Source organism: Zootoca vivipara, chromosome 11, assembly GCF_965207765.1.
Source record: "Zootoca vivipara chromosome 11, rZooViv2.hap1.1, whole genome shotgun sequence".
NCBI lineage: Eukaryota > Metazoa > Chordata > Lepidosauria > Squamata > Lacertidae > Zootoca > Zootoca vivipara.
This window is the reverse complement of record NC_142594.1, coordinates 47698206-47724079: the sequence shown is the minus strand read 5'-3', so window position 1 is coordinate 47724079 and position 25874 is coordinate 47698206. Positions and strand designations below refer to the sequence as shown.

The window sequence follows — 25874 nt, the reverse complement described above, 5'->3', positions numbered from 1 at the left end:
AGCTATATTGTTCCCCGTCTATCCATCCATCCATCCATCCAGCTAGCTAGCTTCAGGCCCGGTTTGTATATCTAGAGCAGACATGTCCAACTCCCAAGAGACTGTGATCTACTCCCACTCATACGATTGACCAGGGACGACCAAGGACGACCATGGTCAAAGGCTTGGAAACGATGCCTTATGAGGAACGGCTTAGGGAGCTGGGTATGTTTAGCCTGGAGAAGAGAAGGTTAAGGGGTGATATGATAGCCATGTTCAAATATATGAAAGGATGTCATATGGAGGAGGGAGAAAGATTGTTTTCTGCTGCTCCAGAGAAGCAGACACGGAGCAATGGATTCAAACTACAAGAAAGAAGATTCCACCTAAACATTAGGAAGAACTTCCTGACAGAAAGAGCTGTTTGGCAGTGGAATTTGCTGCCAAGAAGTGTGGTGGGCTCTCCTTCTTTGGAGGTCTTTAAGCGAAGGCTTGACAGCCATATGTCAAGAATGCTTTGATGGTGTTTCCTGCTTGGCAGGGGGTTGGACTGGATGGCCCTTGTGGTCTCTTCCAACTCTATGATTCTATGACCCACAATCAACCAGTAGATCGGAATTGACCAGTTGGACATGCCTGATCTAGAGTAATCTAGTCGTAAAGGTTTTTCACCCTGGTCTTCCCTAGGGCTGAATCAACAGGGCGAGGGGGCTTTTTAGAAAAACTCCCCCCCCCCACCACCACCACCACAAAAGAAGCCACTTTTCGGCAATCTTTCAGAGCATACAAAGTGGTGGGGAAACATAGGGCCAAGAGGAAAGGAAGACACAACTGTGTTGCCGAGGCAACCAGAAAATGGTCCCTACCTTCCAGTGCATGGACAGTTCAATCGTTCCTCACATCTCCAAAAGTCACAGTTCATCACCTGGTTGCCTCGGGGAAAGGTTTCTCGTCCTGTTGCACTATGTAGAATAATGGGTTGTATTTAGCTGAGTTGTTTTTATCATCCATCTGCCTCAGGAGACAATGGAGGAGTGCACCTTTGGGGGTCATATTGTTGGGAGGTTGCAGGGCCTGCTGTGGCCTTGCTTACTTTTGCCCTCTCGATCTGGCAGTCCCTGTGAATTTGCACTCTTGTGTTTTTACTCTTTTACCCTGCTATCGCTTTAGCAAGTGGCTGTGGCGAGGTGGGTTGCGAACATATGTTCAACCTTCTCCCCATCTGTGCCAGCATTGCAAGTGCCATATCATCAGTGACTATCCTGAGATGAAGTAGACAGCAGTAACAGCACCATCAGAGGTGCCCTTCCTGTCCCCTTTGTGTTCTTGTTGTTCCTGGAGTTTGCATCACCTTATGCTAGCAGACCAAGTGCTTGCAACCAGCCAAACCTGGCTGTTTGCCGTGGTTCGTGATCCGCTTTATGCTTTTCTCCCACGTAGTATGCAAAGATTATTTTTCAAGCTTCCCCCTTCAAAAGCAAAGTCAAGCTCCTTCCTTTTTTGCAGGGGCAGGTGGTAAATATATGCTTGCAAGGTCCCAGTTTCTTTTCTGGGTAAGGTTGCTTTGCATATGCATATTAGAATTTGCAGATTATGGTCCCAGCAGTGCCACCTTGGTGACACAGTAAGGCATTGAGACAGATGGCAAACCCCAAACAGACGGAAGTTGGTTTTTCATCTTTCTTGGAGCATGAGTGCTTTTGTCACAGTAAAGAAAACACGTTCTGGTATTAATCAGACTATCTCCCTTCCACCCACCCACCTCCCATTTCTTTCGTAAATCCGGAAGCGGATTTAAGGAGTTTTTCTGTTTAAAATGCAGGAGTTCGTTGGTATTCAGACTAATCTTTTTTTGCTTTTGTAAATCTGCCATTGGGTAAACTTTCTTCAAGGTATTATGCTGAACTGTTGACTCCTGATGGTATGGAGGAACAAAAATATATTCAAATCAATCAGCACTGATGTAGTAGCATAATCTACTTAGTGAATTTAGCTGGAAGGTTGCAAGCTGAGACATAACATGAAAGGATAGATTAAGCCTGGTTTTTGAAGCTAAAATAAACATTAGTATTGCATCTGTACAGTCTGATCTAACTTCTGTTTTCACAGCAGCATCCTTTGAGTTTTTAGCACAAAAACAAAGCAACTTCCAAAGAGGAGAGAGCAAAGGTCTATAACCACCTGCGGAGTCAGCTCCAGATGTTTGTTTGTTTGCAATGCACTGTAGAAATCATTTAAATTAGAAGCACAAGCTGGTTGGCAGATACTTCAGGCCTCCAGCTTGGTATTGGTGCAAGGGAGAGAGACAAAGGTTTGCTGACCTTCAAGAGAGGTTTTGTGGTAGTAATGCAGACTGCAAGGTGTGCAGAGGGTGGCTATAGATTTTTGCACATCACCCCAATCTCTGAGCAGTGTGAGATTCAAGGGGTTCCAGATCCATGTAAATTTTATACAAATCTGTATCCTCTTTCATCCTTTTTTTCTTTTCTTGGTGATTGCATTCCCCTCCTTTTTTGCCAGTGTGTAAGTACCCATGTGGAAATACGAAGTATCAGCTGCAGAACAGATAGAGCTGGGGGAGATCATGGCTGCAATATGGGAAGTCGTCCCCCCCCCCAAAAAAATACTCTGTTCAAGAATAAAAAGCACAGAAAACTCATTCTGCACTGAATTTGGCAGTAGAACCTAGGCCCACTCAGATGCAAAGGGAATAAAGGTTGGGGGTCTAATGATCAACCACCCAGGTAATCTTTGTGCAATGTTCCTTGCGCGTCCTTATTTTTAAAAAGTGTGGGTACAGATTTTGTACCTGGCCTAAAAAAATCCTGTTGTCAGCACAAATTTTACTCTAACTTTCCATCTCCCAATAGCCAGTCATACCTAGTTGTTGGCAAGATGTGACTTTCATAGATGTGCCAATTCTTTGAGTGGGGATGTAAGAAAGCAGCAATTTCCGTTCCAGCATGTGTTCTTCACAGTCATGCTGTTTCCATTCTGCTGCAGTTCAGTTTCTACCAAATGCTATGTTACCCGTCTGACTGTCTGTTGTTTAAAGTAACTATTTAAGTAATGTATGTAACTTGAGTTCATTTCAATGCAAAGGAAACAAGGGCCCCAAAAGCCATTAATTGCATTCACTGGACGACCTAAAAAAACCCAATAATGTGAATGACTGAGATGTTTCCAGTGTTGAGGCCCGTACCTTTAGTGTGCTTCCATAAACAATGTTTAATATTATAAGTCTTTAGCATAGGGGTTCCAACAGCTGAAAACTCTTTACTTCAGAAAGCTAACAAGCCCTCCCGATAAATCGAGGTAGGAACTCGCCTATGGAAACCTGCCCAAGAGCCAAAACATAAAGAGATGAATTTTCATTATTCTCTTTGTAACCTGTTGCTCAGTTAAAAATAATAGAGCTAGTTCAAGAGACCTTGTGACTTACTTAGGATGTGGCATTGGAATGCAAATATCATAAAATCAGTAGCAGCATCAGTTATAGCTTGGCTGAATGAAAATGCAGGCTCAAATGCTGAAATGATGCCCAACAGACAGCACAGAATGCCCCACTGCTTGAGGCTGCATAAGCACCTGAGTATCTATTATTTAAATATCTTACACAAAACAGGTGTTTGTACCAACAGTGTGCAATCATTTCTTTGTCCTTTGCAGCCCTTAGCACCAGGTTGTGTCTCAAGCATCATTACTGTGTCATTTTTGCTCTTAGGGTATGGAACCAGAGGGAAGGAACAAAGAGAGATTACCGTAGCAAAGCTATGGCTTTTCCGTAACCTCTTAATCCTTATCTGTTTCTGTGCTTCGCATTATCATTATTTGATATTGCAACTTCGCAGTGACATCTGGTGGAAGAGGCCAGAATCTCACTGTTCTGGTTGAATGTGTCAGAACTGTGCAGAATTATGGCCACATAAGGCCGCTTCTTTTCCTGAATTGTTAGAAAATAATACAAGGAAATTCGTAATCGGGTTGACAAGATGCAAAGGGCAACAGTGTTCTTAACCCACCCATCCATGGCTGGGGGACTTGTTACCCTCCAAACATCCTTTGATTCCAGCTCCTATCAGCCAATGGTGAGGGATGCTGGGAGTTGTAGTCCAGCAATGTCAGCACACAGAATTCAAGCACCTGGTGGTTTTCTCACCTCTGCAAAACAAGCTTGTGCCTTCTGAAGTTTGCTTTTCTGCACATCTGTTCTTAAAGATTCGGGGGGCTTGTCCCACATTGCATGTGGTCTCCATGCTAATAATCAAGCCTGCTTAATGTGAAATATTAAAGTGCATATTTAGAATCTCCCACTGCCCTGTTAGTTGCCTTATCTTTTGTCAGGTTTGTGAAGTCAAATAGCTTTAGTTTCAAGCAGCATCTTTTATGTATTTTAGCAGTTCCTGCAAAGGAAACAGATGAGATACCTTTTTTTTTTACTATCTACTGTATATTTAGTGTACTGTTATATGAAGTATTCATACAGCAGCCTGGGAAAAAGTGTGCAATTTTAAATTTGGGGACAGCCAAGACTTTTGATGGTCTTTTTTTCCTTCCTGTGTCTTTGGAGATTAATGCACATCCCACTGAAGTAAAGAGCTAAGCTTCCTTTGATTTCAATCATTCCAAATGCCAGCTTCCATTGTAAATTTTAAAATGCTAGGTAGGTGTGTTTGTGTGCGCGCGCGCACGCACACACGCACACACACACACATCAAAGAGCTCCACATCTGATTGAGACCTGATCAACACAAACAGCTAGATGATGGCAAAACTGTTTTCTGGTGGGTACCACTTCAGCTGCAGACCTTTAAGGTGGGGTTCAAAGGCACCCCTGAAAAGCACATACAGCGTGCATAGGAACTGAGCTTTTCAGAGAGAAGGCTGTGGCTGACCCCTTCTCCCTGACATCTAGATTCTAGATGTTGGCATGCAGGTGGGAGTTTATATATGGAAAAGCATTCTGTGATATAATTGCCCATTGACAGTCTGAAGTGGTTTAGTCCAAGAAGAATTTTGTCGCCCCCAAAAGCTGAGCGCATCTTCTGATGCCCAGTTCATGCCCCACTCCTTTCTGTGCCGCATGCTCCAAAGGAAGTGGTTAAATTCTTGATTAAGCCAGCTCCAGCACTACCATTTTTAAATCTGATGAAACCTAATGTCCTGTAAAGGTAAAGGGACCCCTGACCGTTAGGTCCAGTCGTGACCGACTCTGGAGTTGCGGCGCTCATCTCGCATTATTGGCCAAGGGAGCCGGCATACAGCTTCCAGGTCATGTGGCCAGCATGACTAAGCCGCTTCTGGCGAACCAGAGCAGCACACGGAAACGCCGTTTACCTTCCCGCAGTAGCGGTACCTACTGGTATTTATCTATTTGCACTTTGACGTGCTTTCGAACTGCTAGGTTGGCAGGAGCTGGGACCGAGCAACGGGAGCTCACCCCGTTGCAGGGATTCAAACCACTGACCTTCTGATCAGCAAGCCCTAGGCTCTGTGGTTTAACCCACAGCGCCACCTGTGTCCCAAAAACTAGGAGATCCGCAGGTTCCACCGAGATTTGAACTCGGATCGCTGGATTCAGAGTCCAGAGTGCTAACCATTACACCATGGAACCCTGTAATCTGTACTTATTTATTTAATTCGGGGAGGGGGAAGAATACCCAAATATAAGCCGCTCCCTTAAAATTCCACAGGCACTCACACCCGTTCCGTTTTACCGTATGTCTGTTTCAACAGTGATATTGTAAAAGCCAATTTTTGTAAGGTCGCGAATTTAAGCCGCACTGTAACTTTCCACAGTGGCCCTTCTTCTGCCTTCATCTTCACAACAACCCTGTGATTCCTGCATTGCAGGGGGTTGGACTAGATGACCCTGTGGCATAGCTGCCAAGTTTTCCCTTTTCTCGCGAGGAAGTCTATTCAGCATAAGGGAAAATCCCTTAAAAAAAGGGAAAACTTGGCAGCTATGCCCTGTGGGTCTCTTCCAACTCTACAGTCCTACGATTAGATGTAGGTGAGAGATGGCAACTGACCCGGATGGGATTCAAACTCAGCTATTCCCAGTCCAACACTCGAATCAGAACAGCATATACTGTGTACTTTGGATTGCAGTCACGTCCCACAAGCCAAATTTGGCCACCAGATTCATTGAGTGCATTCCCCAACGCCGCCCTTGGCATTTCAACATAGAACTAAAAGCAAGATACCAGTAGAGAAACAGATCCCTCTGCTCCTGCCCTAGCAGCCATAGCGCCTGCTTAGCATAATCCAAGAAATGTTAGACGTTTACATCCCATCGATATCAATGGGACTCAGGTGCAGAGTCAGGCCGTGTCACTAATGAAGTCAGTCCTGTCAATCTGCATTTGCAAAGGTTCAGTCTACCATCTTCAGTGCTCATTCCTTTCAAGAGTCATGATGGCAGGTCAGGCAGGCAACAAACAGACACTTCCCATTATTCCCTATGGTGGCAAGCATGCATCATTTGCTCGGAGAATTTTAAGTAATATTGCAGCTACAATCTGTCCCTGCTGGGTTTTTAAGCACCATTCAACTGCATGAAAAACAGTAGTCATTGAACACACAGCCTTCATTAAGTTTATAGCAGCTGATGTTTCATATTACTGAAAGCCAGAACAGTCTACTCTTAAAGGCTCAATAGTCCTTCACTTGTCATTTGAAATATTGAGGGCTTTGCTCATTAGAAAATGCTGGCAAATCTATGGTGATTAGCAATAATGAGAACAAGAGGTTTAAGGGGGCATTTGAGAACATATGAGCTTGTCTACATGCATAAGTTGGGGCAAGCAGGTGGCATTGCTACATTACCAAATTGAGAGGTGCAGAGCTCAATTTGTGCCTTCTGTCCAACTTCCCTCTGTCTGAATAGGTGCTGTTCAGTGATGAGAGCGAAAACATTTTGTGCACACTCAGAGGCACTCTTTTTATTATGACTAATAATAATAATAAATAATGTTCCTGTCATTGCGGTTTGACTTCACTTGCACAGGACGTAATCTGTGTGCTCTGCATTAATCAATCTGAAACAGGTACCTACATCCAGATTCAATATTCACAATCACTAATGCAATTAAGTGGTTCCTCGGCCCAGAAGCATGCACTGAAAAAGTGGACACAAATTCACCCTTTTCCTGCCTTTGCTGAGAGTATGACCAAGTGATTGGAAAGTATTAAAGGGTAACTAATCTGCATTAAGTGATTTTGAGTATGCACCATTAGATACAGCCCTGGAACTGTTTATTCCCTGTTGAGCTACTTTGGAACAAATGTTATATGCAGGTTGGAAACCAATGCTCAATATGCCGTCCAGCAAATGAATTGAGATGCCCCGGAGTCTCATACCCTATTTTTTGCAGAGAGAATTTTCTTCTGGAGTAGCAATGACAGAGCTCTCCTCTCCATCACCATGGTTTCATGGGCTATGTTCTGAAGGCTGTATCATTCTTGAGCACAGGTTTCTGAATGTTACATGCCACCTTGTGGTATGACTAGAGCTTTTTCCTCTTTTTCCACCCACCCTTTCAAAATAAGTTCAATGATACCATATTTAGAAGCCTGTAAGAAAGCGGGGGAGGGCATACAATGAGCAAAACCAATCAGCAATCTAGTCTTAACTCATTTTACAAGCTCCACAGACTGCCTTTGGGTTTCAAAGCAAAATATTTTTGTTTGTTTGTTTGGAGAGAAAGTTAGGGTTTGCTTTCTCCTAGAGACAAATCTCCCTCCTGGGTTTTCTGTGTTCTGTAACGTGTTGACACAATGAGTGGTGTATATGAGGGTTGCCATATTTCAAAAAGTAAAAACCAGGACACTCCAAAGTTGTTGAGCTTCTTTTTACAAACCCCCCTCCCTCAAAAAAGCAAATTTTTGATTGATTTGCCTAAGATCCAAGACAAAGTGCTGCCTTTTGGAAATCCCCCCCCCCCCACGCCCAGACGAGAATTCCACCTTTGAAATCCCAGTAATGTCCGGGGAAATCCAGACATATGGCAGCCCTTTGTATATATGTTGGCGGGTTTCCTTCCTCTATCCCCAAATCATTGTAGAATTTTGCATGACTTCAACTTGAATGAAATTAATAAAAAGAAAAAAATATGCAGGCATTTTACCATTTGATAGGATGATCAAAATGAACAGATATACAAGAGCTTCCTTTGCCATCATCCTGCACACTGGTAAAAAAGACCTCTTCTCCAGAAGCCTGCATGTTTGCACATTCATGCTAAGCAATGGTTTGGCAAAGTGTTGTATGTGAATTGAGCCGGTGCATAATTACAATAGAAATTACTCCCACAAGATACAGTGAGGATTGCCGACTTGGGTGGCCTTAAATGAGAACTGGAGAAATTAGTGGAGGATCAGGCTATCATTGGGTACTAGCCATGATGGCTATGATCTGTATTGGGCATAGGCAAACTCGGCCCTCCAGATGTTTTGAGACTACAACTCCCATCATCCCTAGCTAACAGGACCAGTGGTCAGGGATGATGGGTGTTGTAGTCCCAAAACATCTGGAGGGCCGAGTTTGCCTATGCCTGATTTGTATCCTCCACTGTCACAGGCAATATGCCTCTGTCTACCAGTTGCTGGAAACCAGAAGTTGGGAGAGTGCTGTTGCACTTGCAGGCTTCTCATACACAGCTCCTTGGCCTCTGTGACATCAGTCCCTCTTCAAGTGTCTATGGAACACTTCCTCAATTGCTATTGTGTGCTCTCACACTCAAACTGCCTAATTCTCTGCCTCCCCCAGCTACTTTTTCATCTCCTGGGTGGGAGGACATTGTTCTGAATGGAAGCCTCTTCAGCTCCTGTTGGCTTTCCCCCACATTCAATTTAAAAGCTGCTCTGCCACCTTGTTTATTTATATGTTTATTAAGTTTTAAGAGTACAGATCCATCCCCATCCGAGGGCAGCCTGTCCCTTTTATACAAGCCCAGCTCTCTATGTTCCTAATGATCGGATAACCCACTACGAGGATCCCTCAACCCCGTGTCGAAGAATCATCAGCATGAGAGGATAACTGCTCATCCGCCAAGGAATGAGTCCTTTCTAAGGGATCGTTTCCCTTTTCCTCAGTGTGAAGCCTTCCTAGGAGCTATCATCCTAGGAGCAGCACATTGCTGAAGTCCTCGTCCACTAATCTCTCTGCCTCTCAGTTTATCTAGTCAGCCACCATGGCCTCAGAGGAACAAACCTGTTCCCTGAAGTTAGGAGTTCATTGTACCAAAGACACACCCATGATTTCTTTCCAGCAAGCCAAATACAAACATAACACTAAGCCAAGTTGTATCTTAGTCATGCTTGTGACATACAGTTCTATAAACTAGAAAGCCCCCACACTCCTGCTGGCTTTGTATCTGTACAGTGGTACCTCGGTTTATGAACACAATTGGTTCCGGAAGTCTGTTCATAAACTGAAGCGTTCATAAACTGAAGTGAACTTTCCCATTGAAAGTAATGGAAGGTGGATTAATCTGTTCCAGATGGTCCGCGGAGTACTTAAACTGAAGCGTTCATAAACTGAAGCGAACTTTCCCATTGAAAGGAATGGAAAGTGGATTAATCCGTTCCAGACGGGTCTGCAGAGTACTCAACCTGAAGCGTACTTAACCCGAAGCATGGGTGTAATTGGTTCTGGAAGTCTGTTCATAAACTGAAGCGTTCATAAACTGAAGCGAACTTCCCCATTGAAAGTAATGGAAAGTGAATTAAGTCCGTGGTGTTCGTAAACCGAAAATTCGTAAACCGAGGTGTTCATAAACCGAGATTCCACTGTATAACTATTTTTATAGTTTATTCAGTTGCTTTGAGAGCTTAAAATTTGTTTAGGTGAAAGAAAGGTGGGACACAGTTGTATGGCCTCCTTGCCCTACTGCAAACCAATCCAGGAGAGAAGGAATACCTGAACTTAGTGCAGTGAATTCATTTCTGCATTGGGTTTGCTGCTCAAATTATGTGAGTCTAAACATGCCCATACGTTCAACACTCATGTATTTGGTTGTCTGTAACAGATATTAAGGAAGGTGGAGATCCCACACAATTCTGCTGGTAATTTGAGCAATTTCTGTCAGTAAATGATCAACCACAATATATACAACTCTTATTTCCTACTTTTATCCAGATCATTCTAAAAATCACAGCACCATCTTGTGGTAAGATAATTTCCATACCGTGCTTTTCTTTCAAAAAGGTTCCAGGTGAGAATAATATTCTCTAATTATGTGAGAACAATGTAAATCCAAATAACATGGCTCTAATTTAAAAATCATTGTCACTGCAAGCCAAGTTCCAAGGTTTGTTTCTGATCTGTATTTGAGGCAGCCCTGTTTGCAGGAGATGGCAGGGGGATTGGGAAATCTAATTTTAATTTCAAACCATTTCTTCTCTTGAATTAAACAATTCATTGGAGAGAAGCAAGGTGAGCAAGAAACACAGGCTTTATTTTTGTTTTTATGGGGGGAGGTTATTTCTTTAACCTATTTTTACTTCTTTATTTATAGAATGCCTCTTTAGGATTACTCCTTTCGAAGCAACTCACCACATGCTGAGATACAAAAAAAAGATACTTAAAATTATGGTGTAAAAAGCACATCAAAAAGTGTAATGACAGCCACAGCTAAAAATAGTATTGACAGTTTCATTCAGTTTTATTTCATTCAAAAGCTGAGCAGAATAAGGAAAAACAACAACCATAGAGTTCTCCTAATCACCCAAAGCATTTTATATTATTTCTCCTGATATTTTTGTTGTGATTAACTTCAGGTTTCTCTGTTTTGAAAAATAATTTATTGTGGCTATGGCATGGTTTTGGTGGTTGTTGGTGATGTATTTGTGGCCCAGTTTTAAACCACGGCACCCACTGAAACCCCCTCTTCTTTACAATTACCGTATTAAAAGTGCAGGAGCCCTACCCTCGTTTTCACTCCCCCCCCCCAGTATTGACCACATCACTTCAGGTTGCAGGCAATTATTTTGATTGTCTGCTCCCCTCTCTCAAAAATAAAATGAAATAAAATCCTACACATAGGAAACAAGATGTCAAGCAGAAGATTCCCTGCTTCTCCTGGCCTTCTTCCTGACATGCTGGTTTTCCCTGTGCAGATATCTTTTCAGTGCACGTAGCATCAGAGCATTCCATCATGTGACAGGTCTCTATCTCCAGACCTGTGGCACAATTGAGATGTAAGTTCACTGCCTCTGATCTTCTCAACTTAGCTGATGAAAAGTTCACCTATGACCTGTCGTCTGCCTATTATACTGGTAGTAGCGCTTATCACATCACTAATTGGCTATTCCATGGACTGTTCAACATGCTAGAATTTGGATATAAGCCCAACTTTCAGCCCAACTTATCTAGTAATAATACCTAGCATTTGCATAGTGCTTTCACGAGTTCAAAAGGCTTCATCATGCACATTATTATTTGTTGTCCTTGCAGCAATACAACTGAGCCTGGGTGGGTAGACTCTCTCAGTATGACAACTTCATATGAAATGTTTCTCTCTCTTTTAACGTAATATATAGAATCGTAGAATCGTAGAATTGGAAGAGACCACAAGGGCCATCCAGTCCAACCCACTGCAGAGCAGGAAACACCATCAAAGCATTCTTGACATATGGCTGTCAAGCCTCTGCTTAAAGACCTCCAAAGAAGGAGACTCCACCACACTTCTTGGCAGCAAATTCCACTGCCGAACAGCTCTTACTGTCAGGAAGTTCTTCCTAATGTTTAGGTGGAATCTTCTTTCTTGTAGTTTGAATCCATTGCTCCGTGTCTGCTTCTCTGGAGCAGCAGAAAACAATCTTTCTCCCTCCTCCATATGACATCCTTTCATATATTTGAATATGGCTATCATATCACCCCTTAACCTTCTCTTCTCCAGGCTAAACATACCCAGCTCCCTAAGCTGTTCCTCATAAGGCATCGTTTCCAGGCCTTTGACCATTTTGGTTGCCCTCTTCTGGACACGTTCCAGCTTGTTAATATCCTTCTTGAACTGTGGTGCCCAGAACTGGACACAGTACTCCAGGTGAGGTCTGACCAGAGCAGAATACATCCCTTGATCTAGATGCTATACTCCTATTGATATGATATGATATGACATATATGATATATGATCATATCATATCATATCATATCATATCATACCAACATTATTGTCAGTCAATATTTTCCCCTTACAGCCACTAGTCCATTCATGGCAGAGGCAAGACGCAAAGCAGGGATTCCCTGGTTTGTTCAAGGTCAAGGTGGCGTACGTGGTTCTGCCTCTCCATTTTATCCTCACAACAACCCTGTGAAGTAGGTTAGACTGAAAAACTGTGGCTGGCCCAAGGTCACCCAGCAAGCATCATGGCTGAGCAAGGATTTGAACCCTGGTCTCCCATGTCCTAGTCCAACACTCTAACCACCACACCATATTGCAGCCCTGTTTCCTACCCACTGTGCAATGCTAACTCTGGGCTTTCCAAAGGACTGCCATTCTTCCTGAGTGCCATCCCCTCTGTGCAATCACAACCTCTAAGATCAATGGAGAAATGCTCTTGATTATTCCATCCATGAACATACAGATTACTCCTTTCCCTGGGGACATACCAAACTAAAGAAGCTTTCAGAAGCAGCCTTAGATTTTTTTTTGCTTTGGGACTCTTTTGAGGGTTGGAATGAAGCTGTTAGGAGTTTATCCGTTCTCTCTTTTTTCCAATTTTTTTTTCTATACACGAGCTTTGTTTTTGTTTTTAATTAGGATGGGAAAGATATTTAAAAGGGGGAGTAAAAAGGTGCAAGATCACTTTTTTACAGCATACTTTGATTTGGCTACTATTAGTCCTGCTGCAATACTCACACCCACACCTTAAATAGCTTTAATTGTTCTGGTTTGCCCCCAAGAATCCTGGGAACCCTACATAGTTTGTTAAGGGTGCTGAGAGTTGTTGGGGCCGGGGACCCCTACTCCTCTCACAGAGCTACAATTCCCAGAGTACTCTGGGAAGAGGGATTGACCACTCTGGAAGCAGATTCCCTTGGAAAAGTACCGCTAATGTGAACAAATAATATCAGGGTCCCTTTCTCTACAGGTGTAGCTTCAGCAAACTAACCTCCTGTGTGAGTCCCTGCAGGTTTCCATTACATCTGAGCCAGGCAACTTTGCTTTCTCGGTTTAATAAGATTTAACAAGGTTTTATGTGCTTCGTTGCACATAATCATTTCATAAACAGGAATTTTGAAAACAGATTTTTGCAACAACAAACAGATTTGGATATTATTGCAAAGGGACCCCCCCCAAAATAAAATGAAACTAGCAAGTTGATTCCTTTCCTGCAGTTGTTTTTTAACATAATAGCAAACCAGCAAAGAATGGTTTGTATATATGCATGTGCGCGCCCTCTCCCTAGGGTAGAAAGGGATACAGGTTGCTTGTAAGCAGCTGCAGCGGCTATTCAGTGAATTGCTAAATATGCTTAAGCCCCAGTGAAATAAACAGAGCACCAGTGAGCTTGAACACATTCTGGATTTCCAGCCTCTTGTTATTTCCACAGTGGGAAGATAGGAAGCTGCTGTATGCTGAGTCAGACCATTGTGGCCATCCAGATCAGCTTTGTCTGCACTGACCGGCAGCAGCTCCTCAGGGATTCAAGCAAGAGGACAGTCCCAGCACAGTCTGTCTGGAGATGCCAGGGATTGAACTTTGGGCCTTTTGCACGCAAAACAAAGACTTTGTCACTGTGCCTTCTGGAATTAACCTACGGCCCGCTTTGCTAGGAGTAATCTATGGGATATGGGCTGGTGTCAGGCAGAATTTTTAAGAGAGTTGAAGGCATCATGGCAGAGCAAGTCATCTGGGCTAAAAGAAACCACCCCATTGGGCTCCTCTTTTGTGCTGTCAGGTGGCAGCCCAAGCAGCCAGTTTCTTGCCTTCAGCCCCACGAGCCAACCCTATACGCCTCACTTGGCTGGGGTTCTGAAATAGCCAGGTTTTACCTTCTGATTGAAGGAATTGGGCCATGAAAACAACCCTTTGACCCAGTCTATTTCTTAAAGTGAAAAGGCTCTTGTTGTTGGAGTGCAGAACAATGGCAAAGAAGACAGAAACTACTTACCTCTTTGGTGCAGAGAAACTGCAGAAAAGCTTGTACCTTGAGCCCTTATGGTGGTTGAGAGACATACTGTGAGGCTGGAAGGATAAATACCAACTCTATCCACTACTCTGAAGATCCCATTGCCCTTTGGTATGTTTGAATGCATGGCCTATCATTGTCAACCTTGCTTAGATACCTGTTTGGACATAGAGACTGCATATATTTATCCATACCTTTAAATTGGGGTTGATAGAATATTTGTATTGTTAGTATCAGCTAGCAAAGATTTTGTCTCTTCCCCCCCTTCCCTCCCTTTTAGTTATATTTGCTAAATAAAATAAAAAAGCTTATACCATTTTATGACATACAGGTGTTTCAATATTATTAATAATAATGCAGAAAAGAAACAAGAATATCCTGAACTGTACTCCTGTAGGTGTCAGAACTAGATTGCAGAAAAACTACTGGTCTGCATTCACCCGTGTATTGAAATGTAGAGTTAATAAATGTCTATTGCCTCTCCATGTGAGCTGCCATTCAGCACTGTTGAAATGCATGACCTAGCCATTACAGAACCCAAAGATTATCTGTAATAAATATATCATACACTACATCAAATCTGAGTGGCAGTTCACGCTGGAAGAAAATTGCAGTGAGACTAGAAACTGTGCAGGTTGAAGGGAAACATGGTTGTTTTTCTTCTCTTTGTAAGAGAACACTATTGATCCTTTTCAATGGCAGATGGGGAGTGGGGAGTCTGATAGCATGATCTTGCTGCAAGGAGGTTAATGAAAGCCTCGCATCAAATGATATTAAGAAGAAAAGACATGGAAGTTGAAGACAAGTGGTGCATAACCAATTCAAAGCTGAGATTCCAAATATATAATCCCCTGGAATAATTCACAGGTCCTTGGCTGTTGCAAACCAGCAGTGATTGCTAGGGTGGCCCTGGATTATAATCTTAGACTTGGATCTGGGTTCAGATCCTGGGTTTCTTGCAAACACTGCATGGCTTTATCTATAAAGTGAGATGATAATAATAACAACTGTTATTGGGATTCGATTTATAAGGAATTAAAGAAAATGTTGAAGTACTCATTTAAGAAATGCCCGAAACTATTCCTTTTGGGGATGATGCCCAATGATATCAAACCCAGTGATAGATGCTGTGTCAGCTATGCGGTAGCCGCTGCGAGAATACTAATTGCAAAAAACTGGAAAACCACAAGCGCCCCCAGCAAAGAAGAATGGCAAGGAAAACTTCTTAACTATTATAATTTGGCGATAAAACACGATGAAATCAGTAGTAAAAAAAACAAAGAATCCAAAAGTAATTGGAAACCATTTCTAAATTATTTGCAAAAAAAGTTAGAAATTCCACAAATTTTTTTGGATATTTAAAGGGCTCTTTAATAAATAAAGCTAGCAAACAAGGATATAAAGAAAATTTAAATGAAATTATGTAACATCACAAAACCGTAAAGTAAGGTATGCAGAACAACCAAAAGGAATAGTGGGATGAGTTTAGAAACGGTTGTGAAGTCAACGGGTGGGTTAGGGGGGGGGAGGGATTTGAGGGGATATAATCGGGTGAGAACGGAATAAGAACAATGTAACTATTAGATGTATTACTCATTTTATGGTATTGACTGTATATAATAAAGTTTTCTATAATAAAAAAAAAAAAAAAAAAAAAAAAAAAAACAACTGTTGCCATGAGTTACAAAACAATACAGTAACTATAATGAGCATTCATATTGCACTTTTATAATTGCTTCACACATATCATTTATTTAAAAAAATTAAAATATTCATACACCGCTATTTCATTAAAAAAATAGCAAAGTGGTTTACAACAAAAGAACATAAAACCAAATAGTAAAGAACATATTAAAAAGTTAAAATCAGGCATTGAAAAGTTAAAATCAGGCATTGAAAAGTTAAAATCAGGCATTGAAAAGTTAAAATCAGTTAAAAATTAGAAAAAAGTTAAAATCTTAATTGCTGGAACAGGCCTGGCAGAATAGAAAAGTTTTCAAAAGGGATTTAAAAGTTGAAACAGAAGATGACTGCCTTCTCTAAACCTTACAGCCATCCCCTACGGTACAGATGTACATTACGAACAGGCACACAGATTCTCTCACCTTTCACATTTTTAAAGCACTTGACAGCTTTTTTTGCAATATTTTTTATTTCAAATATACAAATAAATACATAGGTAACAGACACATGCATTAATAACCACTACATAAATCAAATAATATCAGACTTAATAACCTTAAAGGTGAAGGAAAAGGGACCCCTGACTGTTAAGTCCAGTTGTGGACAACTCTGGGGTTGCGGCGCTCATCTCAGTTTACTGGCCGTGGGAGCCAGCGTACAGCTTCTGGCTCATGTGGCCAGCATGACTAAGCCACTTCTGGAGAACCAGAGCAGGTCACGGAAATGCCGTTTACATTCCCGCCAGAGCGGTACCTATTTATCTACTTGCACTTTGACATGCTTTCAAACTGCTAGGTAGGCAGGAGCAGGGACTGAGCAATGGGAGCTCACCCCGTCGCGGGGATTCGAACCACCGACCTTCTGATCAGCAAGCCCTAGGCTCTGTGGTTTAGACCACATCTCTACATATAAAAGAGAAAAAAGAAACAAACAGAAAAAAGACAAAACAAAAACAATGACAAAAACAATATAAGATTCTTCCATTCAGTACTATTCAATGTGATTTAGCCCTATAGTAATATTTCTCATATATGATACCTTTCCATATGGATATTGAATCTCTTTGCATGTTTTAATTGTTGTGGACTTCCATCTACCTCATAACAGTTCATTTTGATTTAATTTTCTCCCCTGTATTTAATATTTTCTCCTCATCTTGGTATGAGAGAGCGATGTATCTCTATGAACAGAATTATTCCAAACACAACCACATCTTAGAGGTAGAACCTTGTTTCATCAAGTAATTACTGAAGCACTCTTTTTTAACATTATCTGCTGACTTATTTCTTATTGATTCTGTCATTTTTGTGAGTTCCAAGTACTCGCAGAGTTTTAGTTGCTATTCCTCTCTTGATGGAATATGCTCGCTCTTCCAATACTTTGCCACTGCTGTCTTTATGTATAAGTAAATATATTAGCATGCTCTTTATGTTCCTATATAGAGCATGTATTTCTCAATTGAACCATGTTACCAAACACAGCAATCCCACCCTGCAGTTCTAAAGGAGCAACCAGGGAAATGGAAAACTTTACATCAGTCCAAATGTGTAGAACCCTGAATGGTCTTTTTTTATTTTGCCAGCATGCAGCCTTAAAACTCATTTGGCATTTACTTCACCATCCAATTAAGCTCTCTCATTTCAAGTTTTCTGATTGCTACCACTTGGTGGTGAGATAGTCGGCTGTTAAAGAAAAGCCATCAACAAAAATATTTGTACCCTCAGAGGAAATTAAGCATTGTTTTAAAAATCAGCAATGCAAAGTATGCAAATACTTACAAGCGTTTGTGCTGGTTGCAGATTTATCTGCAAGTCTTGAGTGACACACCATGGCATTGCATATCAGCTGTTCAACAAACTTTTGAAGTTGCCTTATGCTTGACCAGATGTTTGGCTGTGAACATAAGATGAGACCTGCTGGATCAAGCCAATCTAGTCCAGCCATTCTAGGCCAACCTGATGTCTTTGGCAAGCCCACAGGCTGGACATGAGCACAGCAGTATTATCCTGCTGCTGTTCTCCAGGAAGTGATATCCAGAGGCATGGTGCCTATGATCCTGCTGGTAATATGTAGCTACTATGAGTAGCAGCCATTGATAGCCTAATCCTCCACAAATTGCTCTAATCCCCTTTCGTAACCATGGTTCTCCAAGGTCTTTCCTTAGCCTGCTGCTGGATATCCTTTTAACTTGAGGTACCAGGGACTGAACCCAAGTTCTTTTGCTTGCAAAATATAGGAGTGCTTGATAAGAGCCCAGCTATATCAGTCCAAGGATCCATCAAGTCCAGCTTTTCTGGCTACAACAGTGGCCAGACAGACCAAAATAATCTCAAGTGCCATTTCGTTGCCCATTTCCACAATTTTCCAGCAGTGGTGAGTCCATGTTTGTGGATGATGCTACATTACTAAGGATGCTGGGGGAAATAAATTCCAAGCAGGCTGCAGTCCATCTGGGTTTTTGCCATCCTAATTATTTTGGTCTCATCTGCAGGCATTACCTCCAGATTATTCATTGGGTGGGGAGGGGGCTCACTGCTTACTTCCCTCCATTATGAGAACCATGTTTACTTCTTCCCTGATGTTTAACCAGTTGCTAATCTCCATGGAGTGCTGGTGTATTCTCCAGCAACTATTAAGATTAGAGAGGGACTAATGGTCAAACATTCTTTGGAAGTCCATGCATAATAGCCATTAGATTGTCCACATCCTTGCTAATGGTTTTGAAAGACAGTGGCTCAGGGTTTCCTTTTGCAGAAGCCATTATGTCCTGCCCCCCCCCCCGAATTGAAAACATGACAAACATAGCATCATAGACTGCACAACTCTTTATTTACTCGAGCAGAAGGAAAGAGTGGGCTGCAAATGTCAAGCTAACCTTGTCACAGTTGTGCTGTTTCATTACCAGACCTTAGAGTCATTTTCTGTTCCATCTGTCTTCTGGTTCTCTCCTGCTCCAGTTTAGAGCATGCTACTTATTCTGCAGCATGCAAGTATAAGGGCAATCCTGGCTCCTCCTATTCTGTCTCAGAATCAGAGGCATAGAAAAGCTATTGCCCAACCCATTTTGACTTGATAAGCACAAAGGCTTCAAAGTTTAACCAATTAATTGATGAGATTGCTCAAGCAATGCTTTCAGTTGCAAAAAAATCAAGATGAACTAGCTTCTAAACATCACAACATTTCAAGAGACATTGTAAGACACCAGCAGTGGCTGGTGGGATTGGTAGGATGGAAGGCAGGGAGACCAACAATAGCACCAGAGGCAAGGACAGACAGAGCCAAATAATTCTAGTTTTGTGCCCAGCCTCATCTTCCTCACTGCTGAGCAAGGGGCAACGGTGAGATGGAAACTGATAGGCATTGCTACCTCTAGGTCTGGTTGTAAGGCAGGCTGGTTCTGGCTGGCAGAGGGCAGACTGAGTTTGGTGCAGTAGTGCCCCATTTTCACTCTAGGAGCAACCTTCACTGTAAAAAATGGCATAGCCTATTGCAAATACAGTGTTCTCAGTTGCCGTATATAGTCTGTTACAGATGTCCTGAACTGCCCTGTATACCTGAAGGAGTGTCTTCACCCCCATCATTCCCCCTGGACACTGAGGTCCAGCTCCAAGGCCGCCTAGCAGTTCTCTCATTGCGAGAAATGAGGTTACAGGGACCAGGCAGAGGGCCTTTTCGGTGGTGGCTCCCTTCCCCTGGAACACCCTCCCACCAGATGTCAAACAGAAAAACAACTATACAACTTTTAGAAAACATCTGAAGGCAGCCCTGTGTAGGGGAATTTTAAATGTTTGATGTTTTATTATGTTTTCTGTTGGAAGCTGCCCAGAGTGATTGGGGCAGCCCAGTCAGATGGACAGGGTACAAATAATAAAATTGATGTTGTTGTTATGTGAACAATCCTGGAACTCTGGCTCCCCTCTGAAGTAGTTACTTTGCCGTTAAAGATGCGCTACTACATGTTTGGCAACTGATAGTATTGTTTCTAACAGGCTATTTATTTATTTGCATTTATTTATTTATTTATTTATTTATTTATTTATTTATTTATTTATGGCCTGCTATGTCATTTTCCTCCATCTTACAATGAAAATTGTACAGTGGTACCTCAGGTTAAGAACTTAATTGGTTCCGGAGGTCCGTTCTTAACCTGAAACTGTTCTTAACCTGAGGTACCACTTTAGCTAATGGGGCCTCCCGCTGCCGCCACCACACAATTTCTGTTCTCATCCTGAAGCAAAGTTCTTAACCCGAGGTACCATTGTACAATATTCATTCTGGGTTAATGGAGTCTGTAACCTGAAGCGCCTGTAACCCGAGGTGCCACTGTACATTATTATGTTGTTTAGAAGCTGGTTTATTGTAATAGCTTCTCATTGTCTTCAGAAGTTGCTTTATTTTGTTGCTACATTTGTATATAAGGATATTTTCAGTAGAATCTGCAGAGTTTTTGTCCTGACTTTTAGTCTTGAGTGGTGAGGAATGATCCTTCCCTGTTTCACTCCTCTCACAACATAACAGAGCCAGGCAAACAACAGCAACAACACTTTGTTCGATTAGTTGGCATGTAGCAGCAATAGTAATGAGAGACGCTCCAATAGCAGTGTTGATGTGGAAGGGAAGCTAATTTTGTTGTAATGGCAACAAATTGAAATCAACTGGACTTGTCAATAGAAAATGGAATTTCATCCTGTACTCAACACAAAGTGGTTTAACCCTTGGGATCTGCCTCTATGGATTCTATTGCCTTGCATTCTTGCTGATTTAATGAAATGGTCAAGCTCTGAGCTCGCCTTAAGGCATTTTGATGCTAGGCAACCAAAGACAAGCAACCCGATACTAGAGACAGTGGTCCCTCTCAAGCAGTCCTGCCTGGTTCTGTAGCAGTACAACAAAACCTTATTCAGCTAGGGATGTTGGAGGATTCCAATGAAAACAGGAGCAGAAATTGCTGGCGTTTGCTTATTTGTCCTCTGTCCAAAATGGAAGTCAAGACAATCAATATTTGCATTTCCTGTTGTTGTTGTTGTTGCTGCTGCTGCTGCTGCTGCTGCTTTCAGTCTGCAAATGATACATAATTGATTACGTTTTCTTCCATTTGCACTGAAGTGAATGGGGGAGGGGAAATGTAATGGCAATGTAATTTGTGTAATTAATTACATAAGCTCCATTGTTTTGCCGCAGCAAACAATGGGACAAATAATGTAGTTTTGGGGCAGTAGACAAGTTGCAGCCAAATGGAAACAGCGTTGCATGAGACAAACACAGGGCAGAACAGAGAGCGATGCAGACTAGGATTGGAGAATAATGTCATTCTATCTCCAGTTTTAAGTGAATTCGCATTTCCTGGAATAATATCTTCATTAGAATGTAATTCTCCTTCAGATTTCTTCCGGATTTTAGAATGCAGAATTTGACTCAAAGATGTGCCAAAATGCATTGCGGAATTTCTTTGTTAGGATAAATGTGTGCATGAAGCTGAAATGTATATTTTAAATATGCTATTTGTGATAAAATGCATTTTTAAATATATAAAACATTTCTGTTTGCTTGTTTTTAAAAAAAAATCGGTTTGATATAAACATATAACATATGAATGATCACATGCAAAATCAATGTAGACCAGTGTGATATGCCAATAGCCTGACACGCCCAGACACTGCAGCGTTGCTTTTGGGCTGTTTTTGTTTGTTTGTTTGTTTGTTTTTGTATAGGACCTATAGTAGAGTGACACAAACAGGAAAGATGTAACGTTTCAGGACTCAAGTACGATGTTATGAGCTCGGCTTTCTCCATTAATATAAATGGACCTGTAACTAAATGATTTTGGGTGCAACGTTGTCGTCAGCCTCCTGGCCTCTTTCTCTCTAGCCTTGTGAATGTGATAGACAGCTATTAGTTGTTCCAGTTTTTAATTTGGACACTGACAGAGGCAGAGAGTGCTGAGAGGGTTTAAGCTGGAATCAGCTGGACTGGAAGCAGCCTGGGAGATGCCTGCCTGCAGGAGTCCACCCTGCTGTTTTGTAACCTGATGCAGGCCTGTGGTTTCCCGCCTGCCTTTTATTTCTTGCACTGCCCTCTGCTGACATGTTCGTAGGTAGAGCAGATATTACAAAAGCACCATCCATCTTCAGTACTCTTTCTTTCATACAATGGAAATGAAACACTATAGGGATGAGCCTAAACTTTCCCCACTTCCTGAAAGTGTGGAGCACTTAACAGTCTCCTTATTCTTACTCTCTGCAGTCACTTTGCAATTGCCCCTGTTCTTCAGAGGCATGTCCTTGATGTTTCAAAAGCTAATTGCTTCTCTTCTTTTTACTGGAAAAGTATGTCCTCCTTGTAAAGGCAAGCCTACAGGTTGAATGATAGGATCCATCCACAACCTTTTTCTTAGCTGAAATGCATTTTTCGTTGATTCATTGAATGTTGTGAGTGCCTTGGAGTTTATCTTTGTGCTGCAGGTTTGTTTTATACAGTAGGGCATTCTGCATAAAGTTTTTGTGCTGTGTTCCGAGGAAAACAAATAGCTGGAAAATACTAACAAAAGGGATAGGCAGTCTGTAAATTGGTAGCGGAGCTCAGAATGTGCCATTAGGCTGGTAAGTCATCAAAGCAGGTAGGACTTTTGGAGGCAGACAGTGACAGAATAAAATGAGTTTGAACAAGACAGAGCTGTTGTGTGCTCTGAGCTCTTGGGTCTAAGAGGCTGGCAGGCAACTTGCTCTGGACAAAGTTGTGCTCCCTTGGTAAGAGCAGGTCTGTAGCTTGGATTTAGCATTATCACCAAAGGTTCAGTAGTGAGTAGATATGCCTATTTCTAGTTCCAGTTGCTTCTCCTGCTCCTGCTCCTTTGGTACAGAGCTGACATAGCCACTGTACTCCATGCTCTGGTAACTTCAAGACTGGACCATTGCAAACCACTGGGTCTGCCATGGAGCAGAGAGAAAGAAGCCACATTCTAGTTCTGCATGCAGGTCCCCCACTGAAACCAGCATAGCATCTAGGTCTGTGCTGCACAGTCTTGGACAGTCCACAGGCCCATGGTAGAGGTGATGCTTTGAATTCATAAGGTCACGGGTCTAGTCCTCCTCCACCCACACTACCAGAAAAATACTAGAGTAAATGGACCAAATGTTCTGACTCACCTGGAGATGCTGGGGATTGTACCTGAGACCTTCTGCACGCAAAGCAGATGCTGCACCATTGAGCTACAGTCCTTCCCTGGTATAAAATTATGTGGTCATTCTGAATACTGCAAAATGGGCAAGTGGCTGTTCCCATGGTCTTGTTGACTTGATTTATATTGCACTGTACTGCAGACACACACACCCATTCACAATTTTCTGAGCATGCTTTATGCATTTGATTAAGCAGGCTGTTGCCTGCAAAGTTCATCATACACAGAGCCAGCACACCCATGAGGCAAGGTGAGGCAGTTGCCTCGGGCGGCAGGATCCACAGCGGCAACAGATCCTGATGTAGCTCTTTAGTCCCCTCCTTGTTCCTTATGTAGATCTTCACTCACCCTTTCTTCCCTGGTGGGGAGGGGGAGGCTGCCATTTTGTGGTTTGCCTAAGGTGCTGAAATGTATTGGTTTGGTCCTGATCATACATATATACAGTCACAAAGATGCTTCCACAATATTGCTATTTTGGCAGGTCCTTTTTATGTTTGTAATTTCTGCAAGGTGGCATGACTCGTCTGAAATTGCTCACGCGAGGCGTCCCCTTTTCATAAAGATCCACCACGCTTCAGTGTCCACAAAAATCTAAGCAGTAAAATTCTCATGTGAAAATGTCCTCCAGAAGCCTGCATTGGGATCTCACATGATCGTCTCTTGAAGTGCTTCATTAAGCTTGAGAGATCTGAGAAAGATGTTTGCAGAATAAAGTAATTCCTGATTAATGCTGAAGTGTCAAGGACTTGCCAGCCCTCTCGTTGTATTCCTATCAGGCATTTAATTGCTGAGCCGTGCCTGATTATAAAAAGCTTTAACAAATGAATTAAAAGAGAAAGTCAAAGAATAAAATGAAAACGAGCCAATGATATATTCCGTGCCCAATGTTTTTCTTGCAGAATAGAAGCTAACACTATGTAGGCATTATCCCAGGATGGAGGACTGGTTATATCAAAATTGCTTATTTAGTAGGGTTTTGCATGAGCCCCCCTCCCCCAATCTGATCTAGGGACTGAGAGAAGTTGTGCCTCTCCTTTCCCCACTGCCAACCACATGGGATTTTAAACTCTAATATTAATGTTTAAACATGCGGTTGTGAAGGGGGAAGAAGGAGATGCATGCAGACTTCCTATGAGTCTCCTTCTGTGCCTTCTTCTTACTGCCAGGCTCCCCCTCCCTTCAGGTGGACCCAATCCTTCCCAGAATGATCTGGGGCAACCTTAACCCAATTTGACCAAATCCCAGGCCAAACTGAGCCAGGATACATCTGGATCCAGTGCACAGCCCTAATATTTACTTCTACTATGTTCAATGGGGCTTACTGTCAGATAAGTGACCATTGGATCACAGCATTAGAAAGGACCTCTTCCAAAACAATTTTCCTCTCTGTGATGTGGTGCACATAGAGCTCTCCGCCCTTAAGTTCCCACGCTAACAAATTTTTTGGATCTCATGGTCTTCTTTCCTCCTTTTTTTATTTACGTAGAGGAGATCCTGAAGACCCATATTGCACACTGGTGGTCCCCCGATGGCACGAGATTAGCCTATGCAACTATCAATGACTCCAGAGTCCCCATTATGGAAATACCTATGTTCACAGGCAGCCTCTACCCTAAAGTGGAAACCTATCATTACCCAAAGGTAAGATGGATTTGATCTCTCTTAACACCTGTATCTTTTTACTTCCACCCGGTTAAAATACAAGAACATGTAGGAACGTAACCAGAAAAGCCCATTAGCTTTACATGGAATACTTTAATTCATCCTAGTAAACAAGTTTCAAAAATTACTAGCCTGAAAAGAAATTACTAGCCTGCTGAGAGCTGCCAGAGAAAGGTTAAAGCACTATATTTCTGTGTTGAGCTCATATCCACACCCCATATTTATGGCACATGACTTACCGTCCAAGTCCCGGATTGCAGAATCCGGGACCGGCAGCCGTGTGACACCGGACGTTGCATCGACGTAACTTCCGGTGTCGCTTTGCCCTTCTATGGGCACCCAAAATGGCCACCGCCGGCTTCAAAAGTAGCTTCTACGCATGACCGGAAGTGCGTTGACGCAACTTCTGGTGTCGCCCCGCCCATCTATGGGCACCAAAATGGCCGCTGCCGACACCGGAAGTCGCATCTACGCACTTCCGGTCATGCGTAGATGCAACTTTTGAAGCCGCCGGTAGCCATTTTTTGTGCCCATAGAAGGGCAAATCAGAAAGAAAAAAAATGGCCGCCGGCAGGAGAAAATAACGGAGAAAAATGGGAGACGAAGTGATACGGGGGACCACCGGGGAAAGGTAAGTAAAAACGGGGGTTTCCCGGGGAAAACGGGAGACTTGGCAGCTATGCCTCTTTATATGCCTGCTCACTTGCCTGCATGGGATTCCATGCTCTCACCAGCCCCTTGTTCCTGCTCACCAATGACTACTTGCCTAGTGATTAAATACAAGGCATCTTTAACCACTGTCCTAATCACCTCGAGATCCAATTGCATGACCATATATAGTTCATAGATTGTTTTCCCTGCAAAGCCATTCTGTGGCTTTCAGTTGAGCAGAAGGGGTAGAGGGGCTGGGGTGGTGAGAGGGCTGTTTCACCTTTTATTTGTCAGCTGTTTTTTTTCCACTCTGGCTACTTTGCATGGGGATTTTTCCCTTCTGAAGCAACCATAATGGCTTTGTATTTTAAAAATATAATAATCACCGGGGAACAATTTCAGAGCTATAGGTAGCGTGACATTTCTGAGCTACATCTGCATTCTCTCTATTTTTCTAATCCTTAGTCAGGTTCTGAAGTTTGCCAAATCCAGAACCAAAATCCTCATTTACCTTCTTACTTATAAACAGAATAAGTCATTTATTAAACACTTTTTTATCATTCTATCTTCTTTTGTCTTCTAG

At 42.4% G+C, this 25874-nt stretch overlaps 1 protein-coding gene and 1 non-coding gene across 3 annotated transcripts in view; one reads left to right on the top strand and one right to left on the bottom strand.

Moving 5' to 3' along the window:
- DPP6 (dipeptidyl peptidase like 6) overlaps window positions 1-25874 on the top strand; it is a 493091-nt gene that overhangs the window by 429682 nt on the left and 37535 nt on the right. For both annotated transcript variants that reach the window (XM_060280914.2, XM_035129463.3), the window contains exon 9: window positions 24465-24619. In XM_060280914.2, coding sequence (XP_060136897.1) covers window positions 24465-24619 — 155 coding nt within the window. The remainder of the gene's footprint in view (window positions 1-24464; window positions 24620-25874) is intronic.
- TRNAQ-CUG (transfer RNA glutamine (anticodon CUG)) lies at window positions 5522-5593 on the bottom strand. Its single transcript has one exon. It is a non-coding gene; the product is annotated as a tRNA-Gln (tRNA).